The 14209-nt window shown below is 37.2% G+C and overlaps 3 protein-coding genes across 3 annotated transcripts; 2 read left to right on the top strand and 1 right to left on the bottom strand.

Annotated features, from left to right (window-relative positions):
- Positions 1-2503: 2503 nt before the first annotated feature.
- On the top strand, positions 2504-4694 carry MELLADRAFT_49197 (uncharacterized protein; the record flags this gene model as incomplete). The annotated part of the gene is made up of 3 exons (XM_007412207.1): positions 2504-2818; positions 2886-4259; positions 4327-4694. 3 exons carry the CDS (start codon positions 2546-2548, stop codon positions 4504-4506), a joined length of 1827 nt encoding a protein of 608 aa, XP_007412269.1.
- Positions 4695-5467: 773 nt separating this feature from the next.
- On the top strand, positions 5468-6436 carry MELLADRAFT_64905 (uncharacterized protein; the record flags this gene model as incomplete). The annotated part of the gene is made up of 1 exon (XM_007412208.1): positions 5468-6436. The coding sequence occupies one exon, from the start codon at positions 5468-5470 to the stop codon at positions 6434-6436; it is 969 nt and encodes a 322-aa protein (XP_007412270.1).
- A 957-nt stretch (positions 6437-7393) lies between these two features.
- MELLADRAFT_64904 (uncharacterized protein) lies at positions 7394-9180 on the bottom strand (the record flags this gene model as incomplete). The annotated part of the gene is made up of 7 exons (XM_007412192.1): positions 7394-7707; positions 7780-7889; positions 7967-8153; positions 8219-8355; positions 8426-8744; positions 8812-8952; positions 9045-9180. The coding sequence occupies 7 exons, from the start codon at positions 9178-9180 to the stop codon at positions 7394-7396; spliced, it is 1344 nt and encodes a 447-aa protein (XP_007412254.1).
- Between the last annotated feature and the right edge of the window lie 5029 nt (positions 9181-14209).

Raw genomic sequence — 14209 nt, 5'->3', positions numbered from 1 at the left:
AATTCCCCGTGGAGGTACTGGTGGAGGTACTGGAGGAACCTGTGGAGGCTCAGTGGAGGTTCAGTGGAGTCGATTGTTTTGTGTTTGAGTTGATATTTTGTTTGAGAAAGAGTTGATGAATTCTGTCAAAAGAGGTAAACAGGATTAAGGATTATTTAAATTTACCTAAAACACTACAAAACAAGACAAAACAGTTTAAAAAGCACTTCATCTTCATATCCAACCTACTTCACAGCCCTCAAACTTGGTGGGTCTGGTTCTGCATCCTTTCATAACACTTCAATTATACTACTTACACAAAGTTGGTTCTAGTGATCAATAGTTTACATCCAGAATACGGTACAAAGTTAAACTTATAACTTTGACAAAGGTATCTTCAATTATCTACAATTGCTGACAATCTGGTAGAATAATAAAGGCAAGATCACATTGAAGTTGTGTTATCTCATCCCTGATACATGTAGTACACCTGTCTTGATTTAATGAATCAAAACAATCTGGTGGGTTTGGAAGGTCCTACATTGCTAAAATCCTCTTGTTGAATTTTTGATTGATTGATTTTGATCAAATCTTTGAAAAAGATGAAAAGGTTTTGGGACCATTTATTGACTTTCTGATTAACTTACAACGGAACCAGGGTATAGAAGAGGAGCATACATAAAGTCCTGATACCTATTATGAAATGTGATCAAAAAAGGAGTTATGGAATTGAAGATATACAATTTCTGAAGTTTTCCTTAGATCTCTTATTTATCATGTGTGTTTTATTTCCATAACATAGGTTCTTTACACTGTCATGATTAAACACTCTCCCAATTGGGATGATTTTTCTTTTTTTTTTGGAATGATTAATTGTTGACAAATAGATTCCAATCAAAAAAATCATATTAATTATTCCATTTGGGATAGTGTTTAATATTGACAGTGTTAGAGACATAGGTCTTTGAAAACTCTTTCAAAGTATGTATTTTCAAAACTTTCACTGATAAAAGATTTCACCAAGAATTTGTTAAAATGAGTTGAACCAACTCACAGTTTAGGAATACTCACATTATTACAGACAAGATTGTGGGAAGATAGAATATCTTCATCAACAAGAATCCTTCTCAATTCTGGTTTGTCACTCAGACACAAAAAAATTGATTTCAACTTTATCACAGAATAAAGAGTTTTAAGAAGTTGTTTATGGATGTAGCTCTATTGATAACACAAGCCATGCCATGGAGATCAAAATTCAGTGGGCTTCGAGTAAACAAATATGGATACATTTGTTGTTACCTCTGCACTGGAATCTTGTTACAATCCTTGAAGAATATCATGAGGTACCTATAATTCTTTTGGTGTGATCCATATGTTTTCAAATACTTTTGGTCAAGCTATCTTGACTTGGATAGTGAAGCATTAAATATACAAGCATTGTGAGATGTGATTTGGTTTAACTTTCACAAACTTGGCTCAAGTGAGAAGGAATGTTGGATTTGATTCTGAAAATCACATTCAAGGATCAAGTTGGAAATGGGAGAAATTGAAGGTACAACTTGCAAACAGAGTGTATGATGGTGCACTACTAAACATGCACTTCAACAAGCTAACTTGACTATTTGCCAACATTGTCTATTTATCAAGCTGCTTTCACTTTCTTGAGTGAAGCTTCTGTATCCCCTAAATGTAGAATCTCTTCATGGTATAATAAAAGAAATAAGATAACATAAACCAAATATATTATAAAAAGAAATGGAGTGTAAACAATAAAAGAACTACATTAAAGTAAAGGTGACTTAAGAATAAACAGAAGCAACCCAAGAGAAATTTTAAGTCATACTTGTGTGTGTTTTTTAAAAGTGCTTAGACGCTTTGTTGAATAATCCACCAACTAAACAAGTCAAAATAGTATGACATTAGACCTACACAAGATGGTCATTTAGTCAAACACCGGAGTAAATTAAGTCTTTTGATCTTCAATAACATTCTTTGAGCTTTTCTTTTTTTTGACCTATTTTTTTAAAAAAAACTTTAGTGAATATTTATCTTTAACCATTAATTCTTGTAAGCCGTAGAGTTTCAGTGAGACTGTCAGGTATTTGATCTGTGTTTGATTGTTTGCCATTCATGACTATGTTCTATCCTACTGAATTCACAATGCAGAGTGTATTGAGTGACAATCTCACATTAGCGTGAACTCATCCCCAATCTAAGGTGGAAGGTAAAGCCTCTGTGTGTTTGAAGCATCTGGATTCTGGAATGTTTACCACTCCTGATCTTACTATTTCTGACTGTTATGAACAATAAATACAGTTTGCTAACACTTGGATACATAACAATATTGCAGCATGCAAAACTTTGTGACATTGATCTTTACTGTGGGTTAGGTTTGATTAGCTCTGTGACATGTGTTGATGTAACAGTGCTCGCCAGTCACACCCCGTGAAATCCAGTGTGACATTGAAGTTGTACATGACAAGCAATCATTGATTTCAGTTTTTTAAATTTTTCTAGGAATCCCACCATCAAAACATTGAAAAGACAAGAAAACCAACCAATCACAATGGTCAACAAACGAAATCAAAAAAGATCAAAGGTAGCATCAGATCATCAAATGATATCTACCACTTCAAATCAAACTATCTCAGATTCAAGTTTGAAACCATTAACAAATGAAGAAATCGAATTAGAAGAAGCTGTCTTTGGTCAAGCTGCTTCTACTAAAGGTAAACAAAAACAAGTCACTTGGAATGATCCACAAGATCAAGAAGAAATCGAGGGTGAAAATCAGATAAATGGAGCTGATGGTGAATTGGAGGGTGTCAAAGATGAAGAGGTATATCCTATCACTTTTCTCATTTGATAAATTTTGAGTCTGATGAATTGAATTTCTTTATTTTCAGTTATTTATGATCGATGATGGTACAAATCAAATCTCGTCACTCGGACCATCCGAGGTTACTTTACCAACAGCACAACCTAAAGCAAAACCTACACAGAGTACCAGAGAACCACTATGGCAAGATAAATCTATTGCTCAAGTCTCGGTTTCTTTGACCAATGGACCAAGTCGTCTTAAAAAGTTACGAAAAGTAGATGATTTAGATGATGTAGCCGGGGGTAGAGCTGAAGGAACTATTGATGGAGAAGAATACGAACTTCGACTTCGAGAACAATTCGAAAGGATGAACCCTACACCAACTTGGCTAAAGGACCGTAAAAACTTGAAGCGTAAGGCAGGTGATAATGCTCAAGTCGAATCAGATCAATCTGATGAAGAAAAAGACGATGGTGGAATCGAACAAGCTCTTAGAACGACTGGAAAGATCTTAAAGGTTAAACCAACTTATCGACCAGGTGCTACATTACCTAAAGGTGAACTTCAGGTTGAACGATTAAGAGATGCAAATCAAGCTGTTACATCGACTACGAAATCACCTATTTCTGCTATTCAATTTCATCCAACATCACCTATCCTTTTTACGGCTTCACCTAAATCACACAAATTATCATTTTTTAAAATCGATGGAAAACATAATCCTGTATTACATCATGTTCATACACCTGATTTACCTATCACTACAGCTGAATTTTGTCCTTCAACTCAAACTTCTTCAACACTTCTCATGACTGGAAATCGACCATATTTTTATACATTTGATTTAGGATCATGTCAATGTATTAAATCACCTGAAAACTTATTTACCAAATCAGCTTTATCACAATCAATCAAAGGTACCTCTTTAAGTCGATTCTCATTTTCACCTCAAGGTCAAATCGTTGCCTTTCTTGGATTAAGAGGTTTGATTCAATTAGTAGATTGGTCAAATAATATCGGTTCATCTCAAGTGATTGGTACATTAAAATCAAATAATCCAATCAAAAGTTTATCTTGGAATCGAAACGGAACTCAACTTTTGACCGTTAGTCATAATGCAGAAGTATCAGTTTGGGATATGAGGATGAGAAAATTAATGAGTACTTGGATGGATCATGGTGGATTTAATCCTACATTGATAACCACCACTGATAAAGATTGTGGTAAAAGTACAGGTCGATCTTATACTGCTATTGGAAGTCAAACTGGGATTGTGAATCTTTATGATGATCAAGATTGGTGTAATGATGAAAATGAAGAAGATAGATTGTTTGGAATCGAAAGAAAACCATTGAAGACGATTGAGAATCTAACCACTTCGGTTAGTACGATGAAATTTAATTCAGATGGTCAGATTTTAGCTATTGCTAGTGATTCTAAAAAAGATCAACTTAAATTGGTATGTGATGAATCTTTATCCTTCAAATCTTTATTAAATTTTCTGATTGATTTTTGTTTTTGTTTAGGTACATTTACCGAGTGCTACTGTTTTTTCTAATTGGCCTACTTCTGGTACTCCTCTAGGACATGTATCAGATGTTAGTTTTAGTAGTAAAAGTGATATGATGGCGATCTCGAATACAAAGGGCACGGTACTTTTGTACTCTTTGGGTTGGTGGTCTAAACGTACTACGAAAATGAAATGATCATGAAAAAAGATGAATATTATATCAATGTTGGGTTATACCTGAGATGTTGAATTTCTTTCGAATTTTTATGGAAACCCTTTTGGATTTTTATAGACTAGATTCATCAGAACATTAGGTGCTTGTCAAAAAAGTGAATTGATTCATGTCATTTGATGAAACTTACATATGGAAAACAAAATAAGAAACTACATAAATTAGACTCTTGATCCTGATGTTTAAAAACCTTAGTGAGAGTCATTGCTTGTAAAGAATAAATATGCAAATAGAGTTGACGAAGCGTGAATCAAAGAAATCGGATAAAATAAAGGATTGACAGTCAAGAGAGTGAAGATGAAGACAATCAGATAAGTAAGCGCTTATGTACTTAAGACTTAGGTATCAGTAAAAGTACCGAGTCACGAGTGAGAGCTCAGGGCTCGAGGCGGATAAACCCGATTGAAGTTGTGCTTTGGGTTTCAATTTTTGCAAAAATTCATAACTCGGGCTTCAAGAAATTCATTTTCAACTCAAGAGTGAAATGAAATTAGAATTAAGACAATTGAGAAGAAATATCAAAACATTAAACACTTCAACACTTTAAAACTCAAAACATTCCAATTCTCAACAACATCGTAAGTTAGTTTATCATTTGTAAATTGAAAAACTTGAAAAAGAGAATCTAACTAACAAAAATGAAAAGGAAATGAAATGAAACAAACTTTCCAAACCTTTCTTTAGGTTCTATTTAAATGAACTCGTAGGAATAGAATCGAACTCAAAAAATTCCATCAAGTTTAAACCACGTTTGAGAGAAAGAGCAGGGATTCCAAATTATCTGAACCAATGGAACACATCCAAACCAAACAACGATTCAATAGGATCATCAAGTCGAACTCAAATACCTGAAGATGATACTCAAGTGATCAAGCCATTAAAACCAATGAATTCAATGCAACGAACTCAAGCAGAAAGAGTCAAAATGAACCATAGGGAAAGAATGATAGCATTGGATTTATTACAAGACCTATCGATTCCTAAGCACGAACTGAATCAAGAAGAAACCAATCTGAGCGAATCAACAGATCAAGAAGATCGTAATGAATTTGATTTCTTTAATGGATCAGAATATCAAACTATCTTAAAACTTCAAACCAAAAGTACATTAAATAGAAAAAGAACGAATTTTAAATCATTAGAAGATATTCAGTTAGAAGATATGATGAAAGAAATCATAGATGAAAAGATTCATCTTATTAATCAAATCGAAACTGATCATGCATTATTAGAATGGGTAGAAAAACATTTCATGGATCATCAGAATCATCAATCTAATCCGAAAGATAAATCTTCGAAATCGATGACTCAAACAGACGAAAGTTTAAGTGAAGTGAATTTAAAAGAATACATTGAATTTTCTAAAGAGATTTCCAACCAAAAACCGATTTGTCTAAGTCCAATCTCATCTAAAATCTTACTACACTTAATCCAAACGTTTTATCAAACGTTTTATCAACCGAACCTATCTTTATATTTATTTAATTATATTCGAAATCATTCGAATCCGATGATCAAATATTTAGGATTAAGTTCCGAAATTTATGAAGAGATTTTAAAACTTCATTCGAATGAAACTTATGATTTGTTTGAAATTAAAGAATTATTAATCGATATGAAAACTTTAGGTTTAGAAATTAATGATGAAATTCAAAGTTTGATTAAACGGATCATAGAATTGATGATTAAAGATGAAATGAATGCCGAAAGAATCGTGAAATCTGAATTCGATTCACGAAGAACTGATTTAAATGGATTGGAACTTGATGATCAAAGGAATGAGTTTAAAATGATTCAAAAACGTAAAAGGTTTAATCAAATCGATTTAAAGAATGTATCAATCATGGAAAACTTATTAAATGAAATCGTCTTAAATCAAAAGAAATCATTTTAAGAATTTTTCATAATAAACCATCTTTCATCACATCAATTGATCTTTCAATTGGTTTATACCACTCATATATCATATTTGGAATTCTTTTCTTCTTCTTTTTTTGTTGTTTAATATCTTTTTTTGCAAACAAATCTACTTTCCATTTTTTTCTAATAAATTCAAGATCATGGTAGACTTTATGCAATCACAAATGTTAATCTTTTGATCAAATCAGCCATCATCCTAGTTCTTTATTGTGATGTTGAGACTAAATCCCAAATAGGGGATTCTGCTTTAACAATTTGTAAGTCAAGGCTTGTGTGAATAAAGATATAAAACTATAGTGGTGGGTATCAAAAGAAATTCTTGACCCAAGAAAGCTCAAGTTAGAATAAAAGAGGTCTGCTTTTTACTTTTTAATCAGTTTTGCTTGGAAGACCAATTTAAATTTGTCTCTTCAAACCTACCTTCACATTTGTTTTGACTCACATGCTTGTCTTGAACAAGGTTCCTGAGGATTGTGCAATAGAATTATAATGGAAAACTGGAGCCAAAGAACACATGGCAGTCTGAATCTTCAAGGTAGGAGAAACCAGGGAGGAAAGGGCACATGATTTCAGAAAAGCTACAAGGAGTTGAAAGGAATGAGGTATGTATGAAGCATCTAAAACAAGCTAGAAAGAAACTCAAACATATCACAGCAACCCTACAATATATAGATCAGAAAGAAAAACAAAGACCAGAAATTGAATCATAGAAATCTTTTAACCATACTGATGTTGTAGTTTCGACTAGCAAGAAAGGGAACTGCATCTGTAAAATAGACAGGAATCTGACAACATGAACCACACAAGCTCCAGCTTCCTACTTATTATCTTTAGGAACCCTTGTGCCAAACCTTTGCAATAAAAATCTCAAGACAATTCTAGTCCTCAATAAAATGAAATTGTAGAGATGACTTGAAACTAGATCAACCACCTAAACCTCCATTTTGGCCTTCTTTTTAAATACCTCCTCAGAGTCTACCTTCTCTTGCTGATGTTCACTTTCAATAATTTTTAGAGCATCTCTTGCCTTTGTTCTGAGCCTTTGAGATTCAGAATTGTGTTCAAGAAATTCAAGAAAAGCTACAAGAACAGTAGAGGGTTCACAAGTAGCTGTGATTGGTAAAAATCTCTTCATGAGCTTTTCCAAGTCATTATCTTTGGTTTTATCCATAATCAAAAATGCAAGAAAACTATAGGGTTTCCATGAACCTGGGTGGAACTGAATATCAAAGTGAAAGGGCATATCTGTTTTTTGGTAATTTAAGGATGAGAATTTTAACTTGGACAATTGAGAGTTTCAAAGAAACCATTACTCACAGGTTGACCAGAATCCTAAAACTTTCCTAATATCTTCAACCTCATAAGCCCAATAAGAAGAGATACCATAGCTATATTCTGATTGGTACATCTCAAATTTGTTCAATGAGCTGGGAACCCAACATAAACACATCCTGATCAGCCTTCTATTTTGGATGATTCAAGGAGATTTGAAATTTGGACCCACTGTTTGCTTGAAGACTGGATAATATCAACTGCTTCCTTTGCAAGAGCTTGAAAACGTTCACCCTCCCAATTTACAAGACATTGTGCTCTATCATCTCTATTATATGATGTTATCAGACTGGCCTGGATTGCTTGGGTCTCAAGTAGTGCCTTTATGGGACCTTTCACTTGTATGTATACAAGCATGTCTGTCATGGGAATTTGATGTATGTAAGTTCAATTATACATATGAAGTGAAAACATAATGACTCACGTGAAGCCCAGTTTTTATACAAAACCACCTCTTCATCAGGAGACCACTTTTTCTCAAAGTTGATTGCATATTCCCCCAGCTTTTCTTGCTTGTCTCTTGTGAAGATATCTATTGCTTCTTCTTTCTTGATGTAAACCCTAGTAGAAATGAACAATCAGAATGATACTTAAAAGGTGAAGTTTGTATTCATAGCTTGTGAAGACATACACTCTTCTTCCAAGTAGGACAACATGCTCTTTCATTCTCTTTGCATATCTGTATAATACATGTTCAAATATACCATTCATCTTAATTTTATCATCAAATCCTGATGGAATGTTCTTTTGCTCCTTTAACACAGCAAAAAAAGTGATCTGAAGACATGGTGTTGGCATAAAATCTGCAATTGCAAAGATGAAGGCCCAAAAATTTTTGATCTTCTCTGATGGTTTGGTGTTGAGTATATCAAGGATGTATTGAGGCCAATAGTGCTTATCTGATTGCAACATTTCGTTCATCAGCTGGAGGGAATCTACACCAGGTGATCCTGTGTTGTGGTTTGATCAGTTTTTGTCTGCTATGTGGGTGTTTTTTCTAATTAAACTATGGCTTACGATCATCAAGATGAGGAGGGCAGGTGAAGAAGGGATCAGAATTCTTCCTGTCCTTCAGTGGCCTCTTCAGATATTCTACAAGATAATCTCTTGCTTGTAGTTCTCTTGGCTTACGAGGTCCATACCACACTTTATGATAATCTGAGTGTATGGACAGAAGTGCAAAACCAGGAAAAATTTCATTAATTCCCCCCAAACATACCCATATGGTTATTCAACAGGTAGATACTCACCTATTCCAGACAAAGCTTCTGACTCTCCCAAGTCAAAGAAATCTTTGATTGCTTCTGATTCAAAGTAGGTCTCGGAATCAAGATAATCAAATTCTTTGGATTCTTCCAAGTTGAAGTTTGGCATGCCAGAGGTCATGGTAAACAATAGAAACCATGGAACCAGTGCAACAAGAGTATATGTGGCTATCAGTTTCTTTATTGAGCCCTGAGGCTGCATCATCATGTTCAAAATCTTGAAATCTGCTTTGGAGCAGGTGGTAAGTTGAAAAAACAAAGTTGAATGAGTATGTTGGATGTAGGGTAAGATTCTGAGATGTGGAAATTTTGTGCTAACTATGTAATCTACTGATGTCTCTTGCGATTTGTGTTGAGAGATTTGAGCCTCCCTCAAAGAAGAGCTGTGAAGTAGTCAAAGCACCATATCATTACAAGTCACATGTCTTGAATTCACTTCCACATGTTTGACCCAGAATTGTTACAAAACAATTAAATAATCTGAAACAGATGCTCAAGATACAAGGAAACAGGTATTCAATTATTTACCAAATCTGGAAGCAAGTATTGTAGGTGGTACCAAAGCTTGTGTCTGCTGGTTGAATTGATCTGCTTGCTGTAAAAATGGGCAAAAGATCTAAGCCCCTGCTGGGCAAATTGAGTTTATCACTCACCAATCACTGCATGGCAAATTTGGGATGCATACAGCCTTTAAATCTTGTGAAAGAGTTCAGTTGACTCCTTGGACACAAAGCCAAAACTGATTGGAGTTGACTGGATTCTTTGAGACTGCAATTTCCAAGGTTGAGGGCAGGTTCAGCCACTTATGATAGATTCATCCAAACCACCCTTGTGGTGTTTTGTGTGGCTTAGCCTTCACTCCACAGTGTAGGAGTTCTCAGCTGCAAATGAAATGTAAATTACTCCATTTGTTCTTGGAAAACAGTCTCTGAAGCTGTCTCTTGATCTTTCACAATAACTGTGCACCATAACACATACACCAACATTCAACAATTGTAATTATACATTCAAATTCTAAAAGTGTTTCCTCAATTCAAACTCTTAGAAACCATGTATGTCTTGTGATAAGATTCCACTGGTCAGCTTGAGGTGTAGGATACCAAGTTCTTACATCTTTCATATTTTTTAAAAAAAACATGAAATCTTAAAAGATCACAATTTTCTACCTTTCCACTGTTTGCTTCATGTGCCTAGGGGTAGGGTAGGATTTGTGGGATGGGTTTTGTCATGCCAATTTTGTGATACCAATTACTCCTATCGACTTGAGCAAACCCTTGCTGAACCTGTTTCTTAACCTTTCCCAAATACTGTGTACCATGACATATATACTAACATTCACCAATCAGAGAAATATAATATGATTCTGTAAGTGTTTGCTCAATTGATACCCTCTATCCATAAGTTGACAAGAGAACCTATGTATGGTTTATGATGCAATTCCACTTGTTAGCTTGTGAGAACTCATGAGCAAGTGCATTTTCTATGTTGAAGGACTTCACTGTTGGGCAAAGCAAATGCATGTGGTACGCAGTGGTGAAGTATGTAGATGAGAGCTTTGATGACCATGATACCCAAGCTTCTTAAAGTCACTCTCTCAAAGTAAACCTCACCAGATTCTACATATAGAGGGAGTGCAAGGATCCATGAACACCTTCCTGATACTGTCTACAACTTTAAATGTGCCTTGGAGATTGTTGCCTCAGGATTAAATTTACACCCATTTTGAAAACTGCAATAAGGGGTTTCAAGTTTAAATCTTTTATACGGGTTTTTAAAAATTCGGTCAAGTTTTATACGACACTGTAACTTTTTAAGCAGAATATCCTGAGATGGTTTGTCAGCCTGAGCCCCGGACCAGCCCCCCAATCGGGGACCCGACGGGGTCCCCGATAGGTCCGGGATTTGGGCGGAGGTTCTAGAACCCCCGATGATCGGGGATCCCCGCGAGTCGGGTGTCGGGCGTAGAAATCGAAAAAAATACTATCCGCCGGGTACCCGACGAGTAAAAAAAGTAGTTAAAACACTCCATCACAGGTAAAAACTACCTAGTCCATTCTCAGGGGAGGCCCTACCAAGCACATGGGAACCTTGCCAGCACTGCCATGGCTGTGATGTGAGGCCCTGAGTGTAATTTAAACATCAAGTGGACACTTTTTTTCGACCTATTTGGCATCAATATCGATAAATGACCCGGTCCGGTGTTCAAACCTGGGTGAGGGACCCTTTTTGGTCCAGCCAACGAGTCCCCGGCGGGGAACCCGGTCGGGGTTTGGGCAGACAATTTTTCAAAAAAAACTCGTTCGGGGACCCCCGAACGGGCTTGGGAGGTCTCTCTACCCCGCGGTTCGGGGGCTGGGCGAGCCACTACTCGACGGGTAGCTAACGGGGCTCGGGCTGAATGGTTTGGTTTTTATCAAGGATCCCGGTTCAAGCTGTGGGCGCCAGGGTGAGTGCGCCGCACAGGGGTGCGGGCGCACCCTGCGACGCACCTCTCGCACCTGAGAAGCTAAAAAAGGGGGGGGGCGAGGGGTGCGACAGGGCTGAGCTGCAAGGGATCTTGAGGCTGCCCAGTGACAACAGGCAGAATTTTTTTCTTCAGCTCCCTCTCACATACTTCAATGTCCGGTCCAAACAGCTCCAAGTGGATTCTGCCCAACTCCAAACAAGGGCCTCGATGGCAAGGTTTTCTTACAACAGCACTCCGAGACGATAAGAGCAAGCGACGAGAGGCAAAGTGCACATACTGCAAGGAAGAATGGTACAATGGAAAACCCCACAAATTATTTGCTCACGTAAAAGATTCTTGTCCAAAGATGACTGCTCAACAGAAATCAAGTTACCTTCAGCAAGTTGTTGACAAGCACGACACACAGCATTCAGACTCATCTCCAGAGGATCACAGCCAAACTCATACTTCAAAACGGTCAATTGATGATGAATGTTTGGTTGTAAACATTGCCTCAAAAAAAAAAAAGAACGACAATCAAGGCACGCTTCATCACTTCACGCCAATGTCAAAATCAACCACCGAGAAACTTCACGAGCTGTTACTCAAAGCCATAATCTCTGGACACATTCCGTTTTCATTTCTTCAAAACCGTTTTTTCATCAAATACCAACAAACTCTTTCCCGAACCCCTTACACAGTCCCCACCCGTTACTCAATGTGTGATTCTACTCTTCCTATTTTACACGCCAAAAACGAGCTCCGTGTTAGTGAGCTCTTAGAAGACACAAAGTTTCTTACAATCTCTCTCGATGGCTGGACTGATTGTTCCAAGTCAAGTATCTACGCTACCTTAGTTCTCAAAGGTACTGAGATCAAGGAATTCATTGATGTTCTTGATCTTCATCATAAACGACACACATCAGCAAACACTCATGCCGCATTGGACAAAGTACTTGAAAAGAAGGCCCTTGATTGGTCCCAAGTTTGTGCTGTGGTCACAGACTCGCCTAGTCCAATGATTTCCTTACGAGTAAGTCTTGTATCTGTGTTTTTTTAGATAGGTACTGATTGTCTTCTTTAGAAAAACATCACATTACAGCATCCACATGTCATTGGAATCAATTGTTGTTTACACGTATTCAACCTTATTGCCAAAGATATACTGTCACATCCAACAATGACCGACGTCGTCTCAGCAAACAAAAACTTGGTCAATTTCTTTACAAAATCACATTTTTGGTCCGACTTCCTTGAAGATTGGCGAAAAGAAAACAAAATTGGACATGGTCTCATGACTGCATGCGAGACTCGCTGGTATTGGATGGCAAAAGTCTGCATCAGTGTATCCGAACATGAGGGTGGGTTCAAGAAAGCAATCAAAGCCGATGATGACCCTTTGTTTGATTCACCCAAAATCAATGCAAATGTCCAATCAATAATCTCTGATCGCGACCATTTCACGGGAAACCAAGCTCTCATAATTGTTTTAAGATCAGTGGTTGATGCCATCGGTCGATTGGAACATGCCAACACAACTCTTGCCGACATCTGGAAAGAAGTTCTGCACGTCTATTGTGCTCTATCAAAGATCGACGTCTACAGTCGATATCTTCCATTCAAAAGATATTCCGAAAGTGTCCTACACCTGCGAAGCAAAGTCTTCAATGAAGACATCTACTTTATAGCCTTCTTTTTGAATCCCTCGTTTCGGACTACTGCTGTATCTCGCCGGTTTGACCTTTGCAAGATGAATTGGATGATATGTAACCTTGCTAATCGATGGGGATTCTCTGCAAGGGAAGGTTACACAATAAAGGATGAAGTTATTAGGTTCTATAACTCTCAGTCGCCATTTCAGTCGGACACTAATAGTAAGTCCCTTTATAGTTTCTTGAGACCTCTATACCTACATGACTCATCTGACATTTGCTTGAGTCGATCTAGGCTCTCAGCCCCTTACTTATTGGCTCAGTCTACCGGTTTCAGCCAATCAAAGCCCTCTCAAGAGACTCGCGATTTCTGTTCTCCAAGTAGTTCCACATGCAGCTGGTGTTGAAAGTCTTTTTTCGGATATGGGGGCCACGAAAACGAAGCGCCGTAGTAGCATGAAGACCAACACTCTAAAAATGTCTTCACAGGTCCGGATGCATCTCTTATCACAGGATCCTAACAAAAGATACACCTCTCAGAACAAAAAACAAGCTTTGAAAAGCGATCTCGATACTGAAGAAGCTCTCGCTGAGCAAGAATTGGGCCTGGCCGAAGAATTGGAATATTTTGAAGAAGGTGTATTCGCTCATCTGGACCCTATCGATCCCAGTCTTTATGTAGACGAAACTGGATTCATCACTTCTATCTTTGATTTCCGAGTATTTGAGAAAAGTTGTTCATCTAGTCTGGCTCAAGAGTCGCATGTTATGGATGTTCCAGACAGTCCTGGAGTGGCCTGGAGTGCCGATGATCTCTTCAAATGATTTCCTACAACATTTCAACTTATCCTGTCTAATCAAAGTTTTCTCCATATAAATGTAAAAGATTTATATGATGAAATATATGTTTTCCGCTGCTTTTATCTAAAACAAAGCGAATCGAGACAAGGGTGCGTAGCACCGCCGCACACGGGTGCGAGGCAAATTTTTTTGGTGAAAACAGGCGCACAGGTGCGCCTGACTTTTCAAAACACGCGCCCACAGCTTGAATC

The sequence above is a fragment of the Melampsora larici-populina genome (genome assembly GCF_000204055.1).
Source record: "Melampsora larici-populina 98AG31 unplaced genomic scaffold MELLAscaffold_29, whole genome shotgun sequence".
NCBI classification, from domain to species: domain Eukaryota; kingdom Fungi; phylum Basidiomycota; class Pucciniomycetes; order Pucciniales; family Melampsoraceae; genus Melampsora; species Melampsora laricis-populina.
The sequence above is the reverse complement of the archived record's forward strand: the minus strand, read 5'-3'. Positions and strand labels throughout refer to the sequence as shown.